General features: G+C 34.8%; 1 protein-coding gene and 1 long non-coding RNA gene across 3 annotated transcripts; both read right to left on the bottom strand.

Moving 5' to 3' along the window:
- Positions 1–8,083: 8,083 nt before the first annotated feature.
- On the bottom strand, positions 8,084–13,083 carry LOC109791801 (thioredoxin H9). 2 transcript variants are annotated; one of them, XM_083070948.1, is made up of 5 exons: positions 12,905–13,083; positions 12,251–12,319; positions 10,450–10,578; positions 8,739–8,861; positions 8,084–8,440 (listed from the first exon to the last, which is right to left on the bottom strand). In XM_083070948.1, exons 2-5 carry the CDS (start codon positions 12,269–12,271, stop codon positions 8,291–8,293), a joined length of 423 nt encoding a protein of 140 aa, XP_082927074.1. In that variant the 5' UTR covers positions 12,272–12,319; positions 12,905–13,083; the 3' UTR covers positions 8,084–8,290. The 2 variants fall into 2 exon arrangements, with proteins under 2 accessions (XP_082927074.1, XP_082927076.1); XM_083070950.1 differs by having other exon boundaries at positions 10,450–10,569; positions 12,905–13,080.
- Positions 9,211–10,443, bottom strand: LOC145955782 (uncharacterized). The gene is made up of 2 exons (XR_014432479.1): positions 9,659–10,443; positions 9,211–9,586 (listed from the first exon to the last, which is right to left on the bottom strand). It is a non-coding gene; the product is annotated as an uncharacterized LOC145955782 (long non-coding RNA).
- Positions 13,084–15,669: the final 2,586 nt, after the last annotated feature.

Raw genomic sequence — 15,669 nt, 5'->3', positions numbered from 1 at the left:
TAATTAGTAAATAAACTACTGCACTCAGCCACCTCTCTTATTGTAAGAGCATCAACAACTACATTTTCTTGTCCTTTTCTATATTCAATTGAGAAGTCAAACTCCATGAGTTTAACTAGCCACTTCTGCTGGAAATCAGTTGACAACCTCTGATCCAATATGTATTTTCGCAAGAATAAGATGAAATAGACGGATGTGCACCACCAGAGATAATAGCTATGGAAGGGACATGAACATCTTCTAAATTTTGTTTTAACAATTCTTGAATTTGATCTTTGAGGGAATCACCAAGGGTTTTTTGCATCGCCCCAACAAGCTCCATTAAACGAGGCACTAATCCTGAACACATGCGTTCCTCGAAATCCTTGATTGCCACCGCATTGCGAGTAGCTTCTACCATTGGAGTGAACTCTGAATGGATCGTGAAGGCTGATACCTATTGTTATAAAATTTTTCTAGTTTTAGGAATGCAATAGACTCGAAGAACTTGAGGAAGAATAGGGAACCATGCAAGAAAGGTTCCGAAATGACTGTATTAAGATGAGAGCAGATTACAAGAATTTGACGAATGACTTACAATATCCCTATATCATCTCGGTTTATTTCCGAGATGGTCCATATGAAAATGACCGACACCTCTTGCATCATGGTGGTCAATATCCGATGTCAACCCGCTACATGGGCACACTCGTTTAAAATCCGACCTGACCCTCCCAGGATCCCACAAGGTATGATTGCTTAAACCCTTTCGCCTTATAGGCTTAGGGCTGGAAGGCAAGTGTACCATCTCGGTTTATTTTCGAGATGGTCCATAAGAAAATGACCAACACCTCTTGCACCAGGTCGGCCAAAATTCGACTTGATCCTTCAATGTGGGAGGGTCAAGTTGGTCGGAATCTGACTTCAAACTCCTACCTAGGCAACGACCTGATATCGGGAATAAGATCTTATCTTTAATGACAAAATATTCTAAAATAAAAACCATCATAAGGGGGTCTACGTTCACGAGGCCCACGAGGCCCGTGAACAGCAAAGTATAAGACCTAATGCCCTAAGAGCTAAGGCGATATATTACACTTTGAATGCTCTCGCTTTGAGGCTTGTCACTAGGAAGAAACCCTAGTCCACCCTTTGACTGAAACAATCCCCCAAGCTAAGATCAGATTTTCCATATATAGCAAAACTGACACAACTAACACATAACAAATTCTATACATCATGTTAACCAACTAATAGATTTTGATCAACCAAGCTTCTGACACGTGGTAGCCTAATATTTCCTAACGCAATTCAGTGTATCTTATTTGGGTTATGATAATTGGGATTTTTGGGTTGAATTAATTGGGTAAACTATAATCTAGTATAACTTTAATTGGGTAAATTGTAATTTAGTATAATTTGTGGGAATTTCTTTGGTTGAGGGTGATAATTAAAGGTTTAGGGTAGATGGATCTAATATTTTGAGTTTTGACAGAATTTGCTCAGAAATGTAGCTTATTTGAAAGAAATATTGATCACAATGTGGTCAATTTTTAATACTTGTTGTGCCTGTATGTTTATGTGTTTTTGGATTCTAATTGGCGAAAGATTGCCAAACAAGTATGTGCAAGTGATTTGAAAACGAGTGATGGAGATTGGAGAGTCTTGTAATAGTGGGTTGGGTTATTCACTCAAGTTATATAGAATAAAAGTAGCTAAACTATTGTTTGTTTCTTTCTTTCTTTGTGTGTATCCATTATTGCTATCGGCGTGTGACATTTATTCTATATAATTTTACTAAAATATTTTTAACTAACAATAATTTTTTCTTTTAGGTTAGAGGACTATAATGTGTTCAGGCTTGGAGCAGGCGTTCCCAAACCCAAAATGATCATTCCCAACTGAAAAAATGGCCTATAACCCTAGTTGGGCATGATTTGTTCCAAGCTTGGGAATGGTCGTTCCACGCCCTTAAAGGCCTATTTAAGTGTTTTCAAGGCACGTGCTTCCACACACACTACTCAATTGACCTAGTTTAAGTAGAAACTCGCTCCCCACCCTCTTTGTACTTTCTTGAGTGTCTATGAGGCTTTTGTAGAGCAAAAGGCTGCCAAAACGCGCCTGTGTACCAACATTTGAAGATTTATTCTAAAAGAGCTTGTTATAGAGGTATTTCATCAAATCTTCTTCCCTTATTTATTTAATTTTTTTATTTGGATTAATCGCCATAGAAACATCGTTCACCATGTAGATATTTAATTTGTGAATAATTAATAAAAGAGGTAAATATTCAAATTATTATTTATTATTATGCTAAAATCGTCATAGGGTACATAATTAGGGCGTTGTAGGGTGTCTAACACCTTCCTTAAACGTAACCAACCCCGAACCCAATTTTGGCTGTTAAGGTGATTATTAATTTTCAAAACCTTTTCCTTTTTCTGATGTTTTGAGTAAAAGGTTGGTGGTAACTCCTAAGAACCTTTTTCAAAAATCATCAGTGAAGGAAGGTACAAAATATTTTCTTATTTTATTCTTTCTTATCCCAATTTCAATTAATCAAATTTAGATTACAAATGAATAATAAGATACAAAATATCAAATAGAGTGTGCAATGAATCAATTACTTTTAATCTAAATTGATTTTAGGAATAACCTTCTTTCTTTTATTATTTCCAAATTGCGTATATGATAAATTGAGTATGAACAACAATTGATAACATGTCAAGAAAAATTTTCTTGAAATTCTTTTTAACAAACATCACAAGATAAAATAGAATTATATCAAGAGATGAAGGTTAAGAGAGAATTACACAAAGATCTATACAAGTTTAGCCACACAAGGGCCTACATCTAGTTTCTGACTTAGCACACTACTAAATCAAGTCATTTCACTATAATATTTTTTACACACACCATGTACAAGAAATATTAGAATCAAAATGAAAATCAAACACAATCTTGAATCCATATGATATCACAAACAAAGATTCTTGCACTCCACAAGAACCTACTTGAGAAAAACCCACTCTCAAGATTTCTCATAACTCTTCTTGAGACACCCTATCTGATGGACTCCTTCCTTCCCTGGTGTGTTTAATGACCTCCAAGGAGGAGCCCCCTCTTTCTCCACGGGCTAGGATGAAGAATAATGGTTGGATGTTTTCTCAAAGGTGGTGAAAGATGAAAATGGGTGAAAAGGAAGGGAAAGTGAGTGAATAAAGGAGAAGGGAGATGAATGGTGTTTTTGGTTGATGGAGGCCCATGGGCCAAAGGCCCAATTACTAGGACTATGGTCAAGAGGTTGGAGGAGGAATGGGCACATTCTCAAGAAAAGCCCATCGTGCTCTTTAGTTGGGCTATACATTGAAAGTCCATTTTGTTTGTGGGCCTTGTATTTTGGCCAAGTAGTATAGGAAATTTGGGTGTTGTAATTTTTGGCCATTTATAGATTTAGGATTAAGCTTTCACATGTGTAACTTCATTTGCATGTAATTTAGGTTACATTTGAAAGCATTTGAACCATGTGACCGACCAAGTGGAGTGACGCACATGGCATGACTCAAATGCTTCTCAATTGCAAGTTAAATCACATCCAAATGAAGCAAGCACATGGCCGGAACCCAAATTTGAATTTTGAATTCAAATTTGGGTGCCAAAAGGTTAATTTAAACCATACCATGGTTTATCTTAACCTAAGGTTAGGCTAGCTTCTTCCATACTCTTCCCAAGCCTATATATTCTCTATGGCCGTGTAATTTGAATCACTTTGGACATTGAATAAGAATTTCATCTTCTTTGAGTTCCAAATTCTCTCTAGCCAGAGTCACCGAGGAGAATTCCTTCTCCTCTTTGCCTTGAGCTTTCCTCTTTGTTGTTCTAGGCTTGAGCTTCTTCTAATTAAGAAGCTTGGTTCACCTTGATCCTCATTTCACCCCTTCTTGACTGAAATCTATCCTTGAAGATCCTCAAGGAATTTCAAGAAGAAGTGTCTCGGATTCTCCATGGAGTCTAAGCACACCAAGGCTCCATCATTGGTGCTTTTGGCTAGCTCTTTCCACCAAGGGATGGTGCAGGCCACTTAAGGGAACCTAAGCTCACTCTAGAGTAGAGAGGAGAAGAGTGTGGTCGTGAGAACCAAAGTGACTAAGGAAGGCTTTTTGAGACAAAATGCTCGCTAAAAATGCATATATTCCAAAGTGGTAACAAGGTAGAGGCTTAGGGTATTTATAGAGAGAGAAAAGAGCATCTAGGGTTTCTAGGGGACTTGGCGAAAAATTCTAAGGCTTCCCTCACCCTAAATGCAGCCCAAACGTAATGGGCTTTCATCTCTCTTAAAAGACTAAAAACCCCTTTAGCACTTGTATTCTTTCTGAAAAGTATGTGATATTTTCTTGTTCTAAATGTCTTTTTAAGTATATTTGATCTCTCTTTTAAGTTTTTGAAAAGAGTTATATTTATAGTGCAAAGAGGATTTCAACATTTAAAAATTTTGTAACAGTTGTAATCTATTACCTGTGAAGGTAATCTATTACCAAATTCTTAAAAACTGAAATCACATTGATTTTAGAATAGAGGTAATCTATTACCAAGCATGGTAATAGAGTAGGCATATTACTCAGTTTTCACAATAGTAATTGATTACTACATAGGGTAATCGATTAACCAAATGTAAAATTGCTTATTTCACTCAAAAATCACCATGGTAATTATTACCAATCATGGTAATTGATTAAAACAACGAGGATGCAAAGTTTCAGTAATCTATTACCTAAAATGATAATTTATTAACTCACTTAACATTGAATTCTTTTGAATGATTCCAAGTTTCATTTAATGTTAAAACACTTTGTAATCTATTACGATACATGGTAATCTATTACATTATGTTTTTACATAAAATGAAAATCATTGAGATATGTTTACTAAAAAACAATATAAGTTTTGAAAATAAACGATCATAACAAGCAAACACATACAAGCTTAAGTCTTAGAGCACCTCCAGTAAGGGGTGCTTGTTGTGTATCTTATTTTTAAGCAACAGTGCTTACAAGAAATCCCCACTGGAGTTAGCATACGTGGCAAGACAAGTTCTAAAATTTTTAGCTTTGTTGCTTGGAGAAGTAATGGTGCCTAGCACTCTAAAATTTAAAATGGAGAGGTTTGATTGGTTGATGTTGATCTAAGGTGGAAGTGTACAGAGATTTTGCAAAAAGTGTAGTGTGAGGTGTCAAAAAGTGTAGTATGAGTGGTAAAAAGGTAGCGGTACTTATAAGCAATTTTCATTAGAGTAAAAATTGTAAACATATAGTATGAGTTGCTTATGAGTGACGTGTCACAATGAAACCCATTTAAAGTAGTTGTGAGTTGTTTATAAGCAACTTCCATTGTAGACGCTCTTATAAAACAACCAATACAATATCCTTTGAACATAGGCCAAAAATATAAAATGAAGCAACCATAATCAAAGCTACATCAAAGCCAAAACAAATTCTTCAATAGGGCTTCAAACTCAACATTTCTTTGATGAAATTCTCGGCCACATGATAAACAAGTTCTAGTAATTTTGAATGCAACTTCAAATTTGAATTTTAAATTAGGTGCATGCTTTTGGCATGTGTTCTTAGATTTTGAATTTAGCATTCATCCATGTGAAAACATGTGCTAATTCAAGTTTGAATTTCAAATGACATTCACGACCAAAATTCAAATTCAAATGTTTTGATTTTAATTTTCTTTGGAGCCAAAAAAATTCATGTGTAATTTTTTGATTTTTTTTCTAACATATAAAGGAAGCTTAACTCTAAAGAAATTCACCAATGATCTAATGATGAACTATGAACTGAAAATTGAAAAATTAAAAGCACACAAGCATCCAATTGATTTGGCCAAAACAAAATAGCATTCAAATTTCAAAATCAAATCAAGTTATACTTGGGAATTCAAGACATGTAAAGGATTACACATGACTCTAGACACACATATAGATTCAAAAATTCAAAATCCCCTACTAATTAACACAATGATTGAATTACAAATTGAAACAAAAACTCAAAACAACAAAACACAAGCATGCATGGTATAGAAGCCTAAAGCACCACAAGATTGGTTCAAGATTACTAGATAAAAAGATTTTATGATCCAATTGTTTTCAAGACAATTTTATATCTATCAAAAAGTGTACAAAAATTAGATCTAAGTAAAGAAACAAACACTAGACAAGCACGAATCAAATTGACATTAAAAGTATTAGAAAGAAACACTTAAACCTCAAGAAGCAACCATGGCTCTAGATACAAAAACTGATGGAGCTCCTAAGTGAATCAATGGACTAATCCACTCTTCAAGATATCCTTCACCCACTCATCACCTTGAGGTCATTCTAGCTTCAAAACTCCATGGAATTGATGGACATAAGTGAGGGAAAACATGCTCAAAAATCTCCCTTAAGGAAGGAAGAACAAGAAGCAAAGCATACAAAGAAGGTTTCCCTGTTGATGGTGTTAAGGCAGATAGTTTCCTCTAGCTTCCTTGACTCTGAATTTTGAGAGAGAATTCCTGAAAATGAAAGCATCATATAACCCAAAGTGAATGAAATTACATGCATAGGAGTCTTATATAGAGCTAGGAAACATCTAGGAGAAGCTAAGTTAACCTAGAGTTTAAATTAAACCATGATATGGTTTAATTAAACTCTAAGCGCCATATTTGAATTCAAAATACAAATTTGGTCCAAAATTTGGCTTCCCCATGTGCTCTTGAATTTTAGCCATGTGATAGTTGTATTTAGATATATGATTTAGGAGGCATTTGGAGTTGCATTTGAAGCATGCCATGTGCGCCACCCTTGGCCGGTCACATGGTGATTCAAATGCACTCTAAATAAGTCTTAAATCACATTTAGATGTAATCACATGCTAGCTAGGCTCCACCCTATCTAATTGGCCCAAATACACGACCTAAATAATTCCTTACTCTACTTGGTCAAAATACAAGGCCCAAAAGAAATACAAGCCTCAGTAGGCTTTAAATCCTACACTACATAGACTTTAGGTAATAGCCTAACTCAAGAGTAACTTGGGCCCACCATCCTCAACACTGGCCCAATCCTCCTATATTCTCCTAGCCATTACCCTAATAGTGGGTTCCTTGGCTATGCCTTTGCCATCACCACCCTATGTTGTCAACTATGTACTACAGATCATATTTGGTTATTAAATAGATTGGAGTTGTGGCCTTCCAACTATAATTTCCAGAGAATGTATGTATTTGGCTATTAAACAGATTGGAGTGTAGCTTTCCAACTATAGTTGCCACAAAATGCTCGTATTCACCTTGTCTTCCATGTATCCCAAATCAAGAAGGTTGTGGGAGATCATGTAATTGAAGCAAAGATACCTGCAGATCTTCAGGGAAGTTCAACTTGTTATTAGCTTGAGAGCCTAATCACAACAAATATTGGTGCAATGGCATAACAAACCTTCGAAAGAAGCAACTTGGAAAGATGCCTCAACCGTTAGAGACCAATTTTTAAGTTCAACCTTGAGGACAAGGTTGTTCCTGAGGAAGAGAGTATTGTTAGACAAGGACAAGACAACCATAGGGACTAGAAGAATGCTTCAAGTCTATTAGAGGTGGAAACACAAGTCAGAGGCATAAAGAGTTTTTAACTATTCAATTATAATAGTTTTTGTTAATAAGTTGGTTAGCTCTAATTTTTCTTTTTCATATGAATAACCCTTTGATTGAAGAAATGGGATACGAATGTATTAGTTTTCACTAGTGAATCCAATGTAAAAGGAGAGTCCTCCTTTGGGTACTTTTTTGTACTGTACTTTCCCTATTATTGAATAATACATAGATCTTTTCATTCTATACTTGTCTTTTTCTATAGTTACTGTTGTTTGGTTCTCTTGCTAGGATTTGTTTCTCATTTCTAAAGGGAGGATCCAAGCAAAAGTGAAGGGGGATTGTGACGTATGAGAGGGGGTTCATTTCAGCCATATGATTGAGACACTACCGACAAAATTAGCAAGAGTGGAGGCAATGCTGTGAAAATCAAATTCACCCATTCTCACGACCCAATTTAATATTCAGTAAAGCATTAGGCACAAACAATTCTTTTATATTTCAAAGATACCAGTGACGTTATGTTGAAATTTTGAATACAAGACATTCATTTGATACATCATATATTTACATTAAAAATGACAATGTCACAGAAAAAGATGCAAAATACACACTGCCGCTAGTCGTGAAGAGAGAAAGGAAGAGCGTAGCTTCCATGAATAGATATAAAAAAACAATTACACTATTGATTATGAGGCACTACATCAGTAATCGCAACAATCTTCTTCAGTAGTTCGGGCTTGTTGGCTCCAACAAGTTTGTCAACCTCAATTCCATCTTTAAGAAAGAAGAAAGTTGGCGTGGCTTTGATGTCCCACGTAGTGCTGAAGTCCTGCAACAAACAATTAAACAAAACCTTGTTCATTAACGTTATACTAGGACGATGATTTAGTTCCCATTTATAACATCCACCAGGGAGAAACTACATCATCATCCAAGAAATTTTCATATTTGATTATGGATTTCCTCAAAGATTTCTCTGTTGCCTAGTGTGCATCAAAGTAGGATATTGACCACAGGAGGAACTTTGAAATCATATTTTTATACTTTAGGGAAATACTAGTTAATATGTTTTTACTAAGCCTCAAGTAAATAATACTAATAATAATATCCGTAGCTTCTCTACTTACAGTTAGTTCATCCACGTCGACTAATAAGAACATAATAGAGAGGTATTTCTCAGACAACTCGCTATAATATGGTGCAATCATCTTACAAGGACCACACCATGTTGCACTGAAATTTGCAATAACCTGTTACACATGAAGTTTTAGAATTAACTAATGCACGCAAAGGATATAAACTTATAAAGTATACTAATGAAGATGATGGGTTGGGGGGGGGGGGGGGGGATGGGGAGAGGGGAGAGGAGGATGTGACAAAAGACATACTGAAAAGTCTTCAAGTAATTAAAAAATATCTCCATGTGCAATAATTAGTGTAGAGAGAAAAACTTCCAAATGGGGGTCTGAAATGGACAGACATCATGTGCTTGGGATGCATGATGATGTGGACAGAATCTATGGTTTCATACATAAAAAACTCAAAACCATGTCCATGATAGTTTGCCCTCAGAAACTTTCACAAATTCTACACCATTACTGTACCAGCCATAGTATAATCAATTTCAAAGATACAAGAACCCAAATTGTCCTTCACAAAGTCCAAGTGTAAATAACAGGCCACCTATATCCTTTAACAAAGTTTAAAAATAAATTATAGGATCTACCCATGCCAATTTTGAGAATACAATGTTATATCATATCCCTTCTGTTACACCAGGCTAGCAGATTGAAATTGGGCTTAGTTTAGTTGGAACAAAGGCCCAAAGCCTTTGAAAGAGAAGAGACTCAATCCTGATGAGCAGGTTGTCTTCTTCCTTCAGTTACTGTGATCTGTCCTGTGTCTCCTTGGTGTTTTTACTAGTCAGTAGGTATTCCTTCCAAATTAGTGGATCATTTCTCAAGCCTATCAATTCCTGTTAATTAAAATTACTTCGCAAGTCCTTTCAAATATTATGTCAAATTGAATGACAAGAAATCAGTAATACCTCCTAATTCCAAATCAGAGCATGCATATTGTGTTAGCATAATCAATGTAGCCAAATACTTGAACTATATTTAGTGTAATCAGCATTTGTTACGACTGCAGGGAAGGAGAGTTGGTTAGAAAATTAGTTTTTTGTAAATAGGACTGTGGGAGATGGAATTCATTCATATCTTTTCAATTGTAAATTGAGTTGTAGCTCTATGTGAGAGGAGAAATCCTTTGTGAAGGGGAAACCCTTGGAGGAGAGTTTTATCTCCTATTTTTGTTCTTTGCAGTCAAGAAATAAAGTCTTTTTTTATTTTTCCTCTTTCCCAATTCTTGGTTCCTATTAGCATTATTATTTGTAATTGATTGTTTTTGCATTTATTGGTAGTCTTTCTCTATTTCCTAAATTTATATGTTTAGCCACTTGTATTTTATATGCACTGAAAATATTATTCGAAGCTCTCTTCCTACTTCCCCGCCTAAATCCCTATAATTTCAAAATATTTTCAATCATCAACAAGCATTATAAAAGGTGTTGAAGAAAACTAGGTGGAAGCTACAGTTTGTCAATTGAATTGAATGAGGACTTTTTCTAAAGATATATGCATAAAGTTCACAAAAAAAAAAAAAACTAGGGAGGCTTAGCTGCAAGAACTGGAAACACAGATTTATTCATGTTACCAACACAAATGCACGGTAAAGCCAGGTAAATTAATAAGGGTTCAGCAAAACAATACAAATAAAATGGTAACTGACCTTCAGGTAACCTTTAACACTAATGTGCTACAAAATAAGAGTAAAACTTACAATTTTACTGTCCCTCTTTGCTTGTTCCAACTTTTGGTCCCAAGATTCTTTGGTAGTAATAAGTTGCACATTCCCAGAAGCAAACTCCATATTATGATTAGAATCATCATCAATAGAAGCCTGCATAAACTTCAGACAATCCAATTATCAATGAATGTTATGATTACAAAATTGTTTTAGAAGCACTGAGGTGCCACAAGGTTTGCAGAAATATCAAAGACATAAACTATTTTTTTCACCCCCTCCTAACAGTCAAAAGTGGGGAAGAGAAAAATCAGGAAGATACTAAGCTGACAGAAGGAAAAACTTTTAGGCTACAGTTCAAGTAGTATTGTGTTGTATTGCATTAAGTTTTTCAGAAGAGCATGGAAAAGGAATAGGAAAAATGCACTCTAAGATATCCTGAAGTTAAAGATGAGTCCTTCAGTACCATTACAAACATAAGGATTCAAGAACAGCAAAAGATAGAGAAAAGCAGGAAAACGAGAAAGAAACAGGCCAAAATTCTGTGGATAAGCTATTAGTTATTAGTAAACAAAACTGAATATACCAAGAATAGAGAAATTAGAATATTACTTAAACTAGCAGTGATTGATGCTATTCCATTATCAATAAACCATAGATTGCATTAGAAATACAAAACCATTCATAGGCTTCTGCAGTTCTACCTAATAGCTTAATCTCTTAGGAGAGTCGGTCTTTGACATAGTATTAGGTCCCCTATAACAACTATATGGACGAAAGTTCAAACCTTGTCACCTCCATTCTTCTACATAATGTTGACTATCATCAATATAAGAATTCCCTAGACTTCAAGTCCCATGAGCTTTTACATGAAAGGGCAAATTAGAAATTTGATACCATTCATCAATTTCTATCTAATAGCTTTAACTTATAGGGGAGTTGGTCTTTGACAGAATGTAACAAAGTCCTCTTATAATTGGACATGTTATACCTTAATCCAGTTTTTGCTTGTTCCCTTCTGTTAATATCCTTTTCATTCTTGTTTTCATCCATATTCAGAAATTATGACCAATTTGATAGACTGACAAAACAAACAGCAATGTTGTGACTTCAGTGTGAGGAGCTTTGATTAAGTTACATCATATTGGAGTTGTATTCTTATTTTTCTGAAAATAAGTTTCCACACTCTTGCAAACTCTCACTGCACATAGTTTCTGAAAGTAGATCTCTAGTTCTTAAATAGTTTTCCTCTCTAGTTAAAACATCATCTGCATTATGCTAGGCCTGACTAATATCACTACTTAAAACTATATTAGTTGTCCATACCTATGGTATAATTTGAAATATAGATCACTGTTTGATATTTAGATATCTTAAATACAGTCAGGCGTGCTTACTATAATTACTCATTTATAATTTTTGTGTATTTTTCAATAGTTGCTACATCCCTCTATTTCTAGTTTTTTGATATTCCTTTCTAATCTATCTGGTAAAACATTACTTACGATGACGTCCTCAATTCCAGGAAGGAAAACTGAAGATGTAAAATTTCAGGTCTAGACTTGGCAAGCAAATATGTTTATTTAAAAGAAAAGCCATAGAAAAAAACCATAAGTTCAAGTTGCAATAGCAAGGCTTCCTTCAACTATTATCGTCGAAAACTGTAGTACAGGGGAGAAAAAAAATGCTACAGACATGGTCAAAATTATGATCTACGCCGGAAGAGTGTGATCTTTTGATGATAACAATTTATTATAGAGGAGGAAAACCTTAGGCTTTCAAATTCTGATGAGAATATGTGATAGAGAGTCCAATTAAAGTATCCAAGTATTCTCACCTTTGTCAAACAAGTCCCCATGTAATTGTTTCAAAGCCACGAAACTGTAAAACTTCAATAAACTGAACCCTGCAAGCCGAATTTCAGCACAACAAATGTCTCAAAATTCATAAAACACAGAGAAAGGACAGCAAGCAACAGGTAAGTCAGAGAGTTAAACAAGGGAAACAACACTTTCCATCCTTTGGCAATCACATAAGAGCAAAAATGAAAATAGGAGTTTGCTCGTTTTATACAACTGCAATTTGAATCTAGAATGTGCAAACAACCCAAACTCACACCATGGCAGCTATAAAAAGAAAAGGAAATTACAATGCTTATTTAGACATGATTTTCCTACTTCGATTCTCAAAACTGTTCCAAGTGTTCCCATAAAGCAAAGTAAGGAAATTAAATAGCTAGAATGATGATGCAAGTGGTGCCCCATCATTCGTTCAAAAAGTTGCTTTGGCTGCTAAGAACCCAAATTTTGCTTGCCTCTATTAACACAATTTCTTAATGTGGAATTTGAAGTTGTAAAGTTTTCATCAAAAAAAGGAGCCAGAATAAGAAGCCCATGAAAAATTAAATTAAAGGGATAATTTATGGAATTGGATCAGGAATCGAATCGAAAGAAACCCCAAAACTTAAATTTCAGAGAAAAATAAAACTCACCTTTGGGAAAACCTAATTTGCAGATTTGAGCAAAAGAAGAGCTTTGCCTTCAATCCGTGAATCGGGACAGTTAGATATAGCCAGGAGAAGATAAAGAGCGTTTCATTGCTTGCCAGGTTATTATATTAATAAACGTTTTTTCGTTCCCTACACAGTTTTAGATTCAAATTGTATACTATTCTGGAGTCGATTAAAATATTCAGACATGTTTGTTTATTTATTTATAGTAATTAATTACTAATAATATTTAAATTGTAATCAATTGATGCAATATAAAATGAGACTACCAAATTGCATTTTTCTCGTGTGAAATGCTTATTAATTAAAATCAATTGCTTTAAGACAACTATAGTACTAGTAAAGAAAAGGTATGAAATGAAATAATAAATATGAATGCGTTAATTGAACTTTTTTGACCCTTGACCTTTGAAGACGACGACCGACTACCAAGACTTTCAGGCTCTCCGGATCATAAGTGTTGTGCTTTTGATTTATCATTTTTTTTTTGGCATTTTTCATTGATTATAAGATGACCTTTTATTTTAAAGCATAAAAAATAACATTTTATTTTTATCACTGAGTACGTAAATTCGTTGATAGAAAGAGTCGGTGGTATCAAATTAATGTTGAAGATGTATTTGCGTTAATAGAAAGAAATAGAGGTGTATGTCAATTTGTATAATTTGATAAAATTCACAATTTAAACTGAATTAATTAAATTGATTTTTTTTATTCAAATCAAATAAATTTGATCTTAACTAATTTAAATAGGCTATCATGGTAGGATGCTTTGGTGATAAAGCTCGATAAAACAATTGGATTTAATAATACTATGGGGATCTCCTCAAGCGCATATGGAAATTGATTGTTGGTTTTGCTTTTATGGATATTAGCCATAGTTTTTTTATGGTTAAATTTGACAATAAGGATGATAGGTGGGAGGTTGTGGTAAAAAGGTCTTGCATGTTGTTTGATCATTACTTGAATGTTCAAACATGGTCCTAAGATTTATTCTCATAGAAGGAAAAACAATCAATAAAGCGCTAGTTTGGATGAGGTTTTCAAGCCTTAATGTTTTATAACGAGATCATTCTTTTAGCAATGGTTGTAACTATAAGGAAATCAATCAAAGTGGATTCATATACTTTAAATATTAAATGTGATTTCCCTTTGAATTGATAGCTTCTGCTAGAGCACTTGCCTTCGTGATGAACTCCTTGAGCTTTTATTATCTTTTTGCTTCTTCTTGCTAGCCTTTAATTGTATAGTTTCCTGTATCGCTCTTGTCAAGCTCCAGCCCGATCTGTGTGATTTCGTACTTGGCCTTCCCTCTTTCTTTCTTTTCATCCCGGGATAGAGCCTTTCACTAAAAGGAAGGTTCCCAAGCTTGATTACTTTGTGTGAGTATGTATGGAAATCGATATGAATTATTTAGTGGTTTTAGGAGACCTTGGTTGCAGATCATTAATATAAGGTAGTGTAGACATCATATTTCGTCCAGATCACCTCGCTAAGGACAAAAGGCCACTAGGATGCGAAGAGCGACCTTCGAGGGTCAAATAAAACACTGAAACAGACTAAGACAATACTAGAAATCCCAGAAGACTCAAAGCCCTAGTTCAAGGCATGGAACGACCGTTCCCAATTCAAAATCAATGAACAAAAAACAAGTTGGGAACGACCCTACCCAACCTTGGAATAGTCATTCCCAACCAGAAATTTACACTAGAACCCTAATTTGGAATGCTCCATTCCCAAAGACCTTCTAAGTGTTATTTTGAGGTCTAGAACGGTCGTTTTAGTGTTTGGAACGGTCGTTCCCCATCCCTGGGTACCTATATAAGCATGCATAGGGCTCAGTCTTCAACACTTCACACACAGTTGGAAAACTCCTATTAGATTCATTACCCTCCCTTTTTTTATATATATATATATTCTTAAGTGTCTATGAGGATTTTGTAGAGCGAAAGGCTGCCAAAACATTCCTTTGCACCATCATTTGAAGATTTAATTATAAAGACTTGCCTCGGAGGTTATTGTTAATTCCTTCTCTCTCTTTTCTTTCTTGTTATATGTATTCATAACCCTATTAGCATGTAATGAATCAATAATCATGTAGATAATAAACACTTAAATGTCTAATAAAAAAGGGATAAATATTTAATTATGTTTATTATGATGCTAAACTCATCATAGGATACTGAGTTAGGATACTGTAGGGTGCTAATACCTTTCCCACACGTAATCGACCCTGAACTTAGATTCTGGCTATAAAGGTCATTCTTGATTAATGAAAACCCTTTTCTTTTTTCGAAATTTTGAGCAAAATGTTGGTTGCGACTCCTTTGAATTCATTTCAAAAGCCATTGGTGGAGGATTAGTCCAGTTTTAGGATGTTCCTAAACTAATGAGATTTTCAAACGAAGTCCAAACCATCTATGGGCAAGATCAAAATTTTTTGAGTTCCAACAAATGGTGACTTCATTAGGAAAGCTTAAAGAGGGTCAAACTCATTTAATGATGAATTCAGCATAATAAAAAATAATAATTAGATTTTTACCTCTTTTACCTTGTTTGTAAATATATGTTTCTAGTATGACTTTAATATCTGTGTGCTTGTTTAAATTTTTGCCTTTGTTTAAAATAAACTGTAGATAAACCTTTGCACACTACAAGTTCCCTCTATACTCGGGGGCAAGAGAGATGAACATAGGGAGTGATTGATGTACAGACAACCGTCGAATGGGCCATAGAGCCCCCAGGTT

Source organism: Cajanus cajan, chromosome 3, assembly GCF_000230855.2.
Source record: "Cajanus cajan strain Asha chromosome 3, NIPB_CcT2T_4, whole genome shotgun sequence".
NCBI classification, from domain to species: Eukaryota; Viridiplantae; Streptophyta; class Magnoliopsida; order Fabales; family Fabaceae; genus Cajanus; species Cajanus cajan.
This window is presented reverse-complemented; position numbering and strand designations above follow the sequence as displayed.

Excerpts from the sequence above, each read along its gene's own strand:
- LOC109791801 (XM_083070948.1), bottom strand. The coding sequence starts at position 12,271 with ATGGGGACTTGTTTGACAAAG. Across the intron at positions 10,579-12,250 it reads TGGGGACTTGTTTGACAAAG|TTTATGCAGGCTTCTATTGA; the intron begins GTGAGAATACTT and ends GATTGTCTGAAG. Across the intron at positions 8,441-8,738 it reads TCGACGTGGATGAACTAACT|GACTTCAGCACTACGTGGGA; the intron begins GTAAGTAGAGAA and ends TGTTTGTTGCAG.